Here is a 7,355-nt window from a genome sequence, read left to right as displayed (position 1 = left end):
ATATTAATTTTAAGTTAACAATATTATTAAAGCAAATTAAGTATGGTGTGGAATATTTTTTTTCAGTAGTGGAACAAAACATGAGAACCCAATAAACTTTTCCTTTATATAATGATTAACTATAATGTCTATGTATATATATATATATATATATATATACATGATAGATATATAGTTAAGTTAACTATACTCATATCTTTGGTTTTGTAAACTATGAAACATGGATTTGATTCTGAGTTAAAGTTTTTCAAGTTTACTTTCTAATTATGCATTTGGAAAATAATATTCCTTGGATATATATATATACACATACATGTAAAATGAAAGATATTTGCATTAGGGTTTGTTCTAATTCCTCAGGCAATACTTAATAATGTAAAATGGCATCTTAACCAAACAAGCACATATATATATATGTGTGTGTGTGTGTGTCTGCCACTTCAGGTATTGAGAATAATTGATAATATTTCAAATAATAAATTAAATTGATTATACTTAATAATAAATAAAATAAATAACTTTAAAATATTTAATAAGTTATAAAACTATATAATTAGAGATTGAATTAACAATTTTAAGGTTACTATTAATAGTGTTTACATGTATAATTTTTTTTTTTATCCTTGCCGAAAAAGTATCAAATCTAATTGTTTGATACGAACTAAGTTGCACTAAACAACGTTTAATATGATATTAAGTCAGATATACCAACCAACCATAAAAGTCGATAAAAATTAAAAGAAAAATAAAACATAAAATATAATTTTTTGCTTTACTTTTTACTTTTATTATTTTTAGTTGATAAATTTTTTTTAAAAAATATATTAATTTATTTCAATCTGAATTTAATTCTTAATCGATATTGATTCAGTCTGATCTAATTTCGAACTATGTTATTTTTTTAAAAAATATTAATTATATTTTTTATTATAAATAATTCAAATATATATTTTTATTAGAAAAAATTGTTGACAATTAATTATTATAAATATTTTTTTCCCCCCAATTTCCCACCTTCTTTCTCAAAGAATATTAGGTACCATCTAGATGAATTTTGAAAAAATAATTATAAAATTTCAATTTAAAAAAGAATAAAAAGAGAAAAGGCCATGAATATTGATAGGTGTGGTCCTCATAAGCTTCTTAAGATAAAGTTTTTTTTTTCTTTTTCGCTTTTTTCTTTTATGACATTCACAAGTTGGATACAAAATTAAAATTCCATAATAAATTGACAGTTCAAAAATAAATAAATAAATAAATAAATAAGCATGGTGTGCGATGGTGCACCACATCACATGATCAACCAAACAAACAAGAGATGTAACAAGAGATGTTGTGGTAGATCAAGGTTTTGTCAAAGTGTGAAATTGATCTTCACATATCACCTAGAGAAATTAATTAAATTAAATTTCGAAATAGATGCCATCATAACAAGTGCCATACTCATTTATACCTATTTACTATACTTAAATTTCACTTTTATTATGGAACGAATTAGTTATCTATTAAAAAAATTAATTACCCTATTCATTATTTTACTTTTAACATGGTCCTGCAAGATTAAGACTTTGGAGAATAAGAATATTGATTTATGAAAAGATTGACAAGTTGATCATGAGTTGTAATATTATCCACATTTAGAAGCCCATTCATGATCTTACTTTAAAAAAAAAATAAAAGTTGATGAAAATGTGCTTAGTTAGTTAGTAAGAGGAAAAACATGTGTATTAGTATAAGCACAAACCATTTATGAGGTTATATATTTGTTATTTTTCGTGTTTTTCTATTCATATTAATAGTTATCGTACTCTTCATGTCATGTTTAAATAGTGTCTCCGCACAATTTGATACATGCAAATGATATATTGTGACTGAACAGAGCACACAATACAAAATGTGTATGTGAGTTTGTAACCAATGTACATTTCTTTTTGTGTGTTTTGCACAATTACCTTACATGTTAATAATCACACTCACTTAATATATATATATATATGCTCATTTAATAAGTATATTTGGCACGTATCCATAGTATTTTTGACTCATTATCTACTAGTTAGCATGACATTGTTTAATACGTATTATGTATTTAACGAAGATACTTGACATGTAATTTTAATATATCATACTTATGTCATCCACATACGATGCAACTTATTTTATATATTTAGTGGTTATCATTTAAAATACACATAATATCGAGTCAGATATTGTTAATGGAGATAACTTTGAGATATCAATAGTATTATCTTTACTACATGTCAGTACAAATAAAATGAAAAACTAGATGTGTATTTCTTGTTAGTGAGAGATCCTGCAGGACTAAGAAATTATTTTATATACTGTATAACATTCACAAAGAGACAACTATCACGAAAGTTTTAATATACTGAATGTGAATATTGGTATTTGGACAAGTCTAACATTAAACATATTTATCAATATAAAATGCCAGTAAGCGCACTTGTATCAAGACAAATGAAAATTATTAATACATCAAATTATTGATAGAGGATTGAGATTCGAAAGTTTTAACAAAGTAACAGATAATACAGATGTTGCTTTTTATTCAAATTAAATCATTTATGTAAACTAAAAAGAATAAAACCGTGTGGAACAAAAAAGTCTAATTTGGCTCGATAAAAAAAATATTGTTTTAGACAAAATTGTTAAAAGCCTTGTTAATATTAACCTATCGATGCTCTTAATTCAAAACCATTGATTACTTTTTGGAGACAATGCACACGATTGAGGAGTTGCGCATTATGAAACTAAGGCAATTGCAATACATGTATCGACAAAGTACATAAACTCAATAAATTAGTACGGTGGGATGTTAAACATATTACGAAAATAATTTTTCAATAACAACAATTTTAAATTACTAAGTAGTCAAAGTTAAAAATGTAAGGACTAGAAAGTAGAAAGACTAGAAAGAAAAAAAATAAAAAAATAATAATAATAAATAATAATAATAATATAATAATTAAATAAATTTCTATCAGGTAGGAAACGACGTCGTTTTAGAGAGGGAAAAAACGATGTCGTTTTGAAAGAAAGAAAAACGACGTCGTTTTGAGACGTAGGAAAACGACGTCGTTTTGGGGTAGGCTGGCAGAGTATAAAAGGAGGTCGGGAAAGGGAGAAGGAGAAGGAGAAAAGAAAAAAAAGAAAGAAAAGGAAAAAGAGAAAAAGGGAAAAAGAGGGAAGGAGGACAACGGAGACGAAGAAGAAGAGGAAAGTTCCAGAAGGAGAGAGGAGAGAGTCGGGGCGGAGGGGAGCGAGAAGGGAGAGGGAAGGAGGCCGTGGACGGACGACGCGACCGGCAGGAAGAAGGAAGATGGAAACGGGAGGTACGGTGAAAATTTGAGCTGTTTAGTGTGGTGTGTGTGTGTAGAGAATTTTGTTGCAGGTTGCGGCGTCGGCAATGGCGCAACGGAGTGGAGCAGTGAAGGTAGGCCGTAAGCGTGGGGTTGTCCCGCGCGCTCACGGAGGTGATCGGGGAAGGAATTGAAGGTATGGCGGTGTTGGAGGCGTGTGGGGAGCCGTGGGGAAGGATGGGGTGGTGCGGGTAGAACAGAGTGAGGAGGATGTGAGAGGACAATCTAGGGGGCGCGGGTGGGATAAAAAACTCGAGAGGACAGAAGAGGTGTGTGCGTGGGTGGGGATGTGGAGGGAGCCGCTAATAGGCGGCGATGTGTTTCCCCGAAATGCACGGTGGTGAGGGCGTGTATGTGGCGTGAAACGGTGCAAGCTGAGAGGTTAATCGCCCTAGGTAGGCAAAAGTGTATAGGAACCGGGAGGAGGCAGGAGGATGGGGGAGGTAGCGGGTAGGGGGCAGTGGGAGAGGGAAGGGGGTTGGAAGGTACGGCAGAGGGGACTAGAAAACAGGATTTGAGGGGGATTGGATGGGAGAAGAGGAGTATTGTGGTCAGTAGGAGTTAGCAAGTTAGAACGCTTGGGACTAGCATGGTATAAGGGGAGATGGGAGCATGCGGTTTGGGATGGGAGATTTGGAGGCCGTTGGGAGGGGCGGGTTGAGTTGTCGATGTTGGTGGAGCAGGGAGGGGATATGTATGTGAGTGTGGCCTAGCAAGGCCGAGAGGGGTAGAAGGGTGCATGAGTCACGGATGGTGGTGACGAGAGGTGGAAATGTTTGTGTGTGTGCGTGGCCCAACGAGGTCGAGAGTTGGAGGAGTGAGTATGAGTCGCCGATGTTGGTGACGCGAGACGATGGTATTTGTGTGTGTGTGTGGCCTCTTTAGGTTGAGAGTTGGAGGAGTGAGTATGAGTCGCCGATGTTGGTGACGCGAGACGATGGTATTTGTGTGTGTGTGTGGCCTTTTTAGGTCGAGAGGTGGAGGAGTGAGTATGAGTCGCCGATGTTGGTGACGCGGAATAATGGTGTTTGTGTGTGTGCGTGGCCTATTAAGTCGAGAGGTGGAGATATGGGTATGAGTCGCCGATATTGGTGACGTGGAATGAAGGTGGTTGTGTGTGTGTGTGTGTGGCCTCGTGAGGTCGGGAGATGGGGGAAGAGTGTATGAGTCGCCGATGTTGGTGACGGGAGTTAATGGATGATTGTTGGGTGGGTGTGGTTGTTTGGCCGTGCTATTTCCTTGGAATAGGACCTTGATAATTAGTGTAGGGAGGGGGTTATGAGTTGTTTGGGGTTGGGTAGGATAAATGCATATAGACATTTCTGTAAATTCTTGTCACTGCATATTACACTTACAACTTGATTTTTATCGTATTGAGTTATGTGAACTCACTTCTCATCATTCACAGGTGGAGTAAGGACGGAATTGGGATCCGAGCGGCTGGTAACGGAGCCCCGTCGGTAGTGCCATAGGGCACAAGTTTTGTTTGTGATTTAAAGTAGTTTGAAAGGATGGTTTAGTCTGGATATTGAATATTTAGGAATGTTGATATTGTATTACTATGTGTTGTAGAGGTGGAGATGTATGTACAATTGATTTGGAACAAGGAAGGTGGACAAGTTTCTCTTGTGCATGGTTGGAATAATATGGATTTCGGTATTGTGTTGTATGAGTGCTTTATTGTACACCGTTAAGAAAAAAAAAACGGGGTGTTACAAAAAAGGTCTTTGATTAAATACATAAAGTTAATTAGATCGTGATTCGACTTACTAAGTTTAATTTTAAGATAAAAAAACAGTGTTCGACAAAATTTATTGTAAAAAATATTATTAATATAAAATATATAATAAATAGTAAATAATAAAAATTATACATAATAATATTATATGATTTAAATTTTGTAATAATAATTTCATTAGGCATATAATTTACAAATTCTTATTATTTAACAATATAGAATATTGTTTAATAACTCGTAATCCCATTATTTTCATAAAATATTAACTAATTTCATTTCCCAAGAAACTCTATACGTGCATCTGCCATAAAGAAGTTGTTTAATTATTGATTATATAATATAAATATAATATTAATCCGGTCGCCGTCTACAGTACCCATTACCCAATAGGAGACCACTTTTTTTATACATACATACATATATATATATATATTAATTATTTTTTTGCCGTTTATGTTATCTCAAAGCCTGAACCAGTATTTCCTCAAAAAAAATAAAAAATTAAACTGTGGCCCAGTAAAGTAAACAATTTTACTTTTTCTTAAACATCTGCGCCCACCCCCTCCTCCCCCCCAAATTTGTCCTTATCTTATGAGATTTGATATCCTCCTTCTCAGTCAATCTTCTACTCTCAATCTCGACCGTTGATTATCCTCCACGGCCGCATTCATCTCCCAAAGTAAAACCAACGGTGGTCGTTCAAGGAACACCAACTCAACATACGTACTATAATATTTTTAATTTTTTAATAGTTATTATAAGCTTTAAATTTAAAAAAAAAAAAAAAAAACTTTTAGTTTTTTTAATAAAAGTCTCGTCGTACGATTTACTTATATTTCACATTAAATATTCTTTTGCTTTTTCATTTCTCCACTCGATTTTGACCGGAAACTCCAGTTTCCTTTCATCTCTATATAACCCTCCATTTCCCTTCATCTCTCTCATCATCCACTCTCTCTCTCCCTCCCTCTCTCTGCGTACAATACCTCAACCCACAGCCAAAAAAGCCCTACCCACTTTCTCTTTTCTCTCCCACGAGTTGTCAACAATGGCGGATGCAGTACCCTTGAAGCGCCAGAGAGAAGAAACTGATCAGACCCATGTTGAAGATGAAGTTGTTGAAGAGAATAAAAGACATAAGTCCTACACCCATATCCTCTCCTTGCTTGATGCAGAAGAGGATGAGCCTAACCAGGACTTGTCTTCTCTCATCACTACTCTTCAACAAGAACTCTCTTCAGAATCCGACTTTGACCACACGTTCCCATGTCCTCCTTCGGCGAATCCTACCACCACTCCCGCCTCTTCCTCTTCTTCGTGCTCCAACGAGGAAGATGACAGGGAGAGAGTTATAAGGCATTTGCTTGAAGCGTCTGATGACGAGCTTGGAATCCCCAACAGAGATGGTACTGATGTAGTTGGCGAACAAGGGTTTGTTTTCAACGGAGATGGAGATGGGTTTTCAGCTCCGTTTTGTGATGGTTTATGGGAGCTTGAAGATGAAGCTGCTAACTACTACGCCTTGCTGCAATCTGAGCTGTTCATGTAGCCATGGCGGAGGACTTAAAATAGGAAAATGACGAAAAACATTAGGGTTAAATAGGGAAACAAAGAAGCTAAAATCTGAAGAAGAAGAAGAAGAAGAAGAAGGAGTGAGAAGAAATGAAGCTTATTTTTGTGTATTCATTTTAATGCCCTCATCTTTTGTCAAAATTTCAAAAATGTCCCTATTTCTTACAAAGCTTAGAAGAATTAATTAAAATTCTTACCGTAACAAAAGTAATTTAAATTTATTTTATTACCATTGTTATTATTAATTTATTTTGATATGGGCACCCGCAGTGGCTATGGCAAGAGTTTTGTCCCCACATTATAAACATGGGGAAAAGACAATTTTAGCCCCCAGTTGTAATTTGCTTTTCATGGGTGCCCTTAAAGTGTCAAAGGTAGTGTCCATATCATTCTCTTCTGTCGAAAATAGATTTGACTCATCTATATTTTATTAAATATTAATTTTTTTCAGATTAATTATAATTAATCTTAAATAATATAATTTATTTTAGTTTAGTTTCTAATATTTTAATTTATATTATCTTTTAATATTATCTTTTTTTTTTCTCTTTAGAATATTAATTTATATTAATTTTTTTTATAATTTTATTAATATTATATATTTTTTTTGTTCTTTAACATAAACACAAAACCACTTTCAATGAGATCGAAATTTAAGGAAAAAA

At 34.0% G+C, this 7,355-nt stretch overlaps 1 protein-coding gene across 1 annotated transcript; it reads left to right on the top strand.

The window, feature by feature from the left end:
• The first annotated feature begins 6,048 nt into the window (after nt 1–6,048).
• Nucleotides 6,049–6,922, top strand: LOC110814475 (uncharacterized). The gene has a single exon (XM_022041985.2). It carries the CDS (start codon nt 6,167–6,169, stop codon nt 6,665–6,667), a length of 501 nt encoding a protein of 166 aa, XP_021897677.1. The 5' UTR covers nt 6,049–6,166; the 3' UTR covers nt 6,668–6,922.
• The last annotated feature ends 433 nt before the right edge of the window (nt 6,923–7,355 follow it).

This window comes from Carica papaya, chromosome 2 (genome assembly GCF_054855325.1).
Source record: "Carica papaya isolate Zhongbai chromosome 2, ASM5485532v1, whole genome shotgun sequence".
Lineage (NCBI taxonomy): Eukaryota > Viridiplantae > Streptophyta > Magnoliopsida > Brassicales > Caricaceae > Carica > Carica papaya.
Note: the sequence above shows the minus strand (reverse complement) of the source record. Positions and strands in the feature narration are given on the sequence as shown.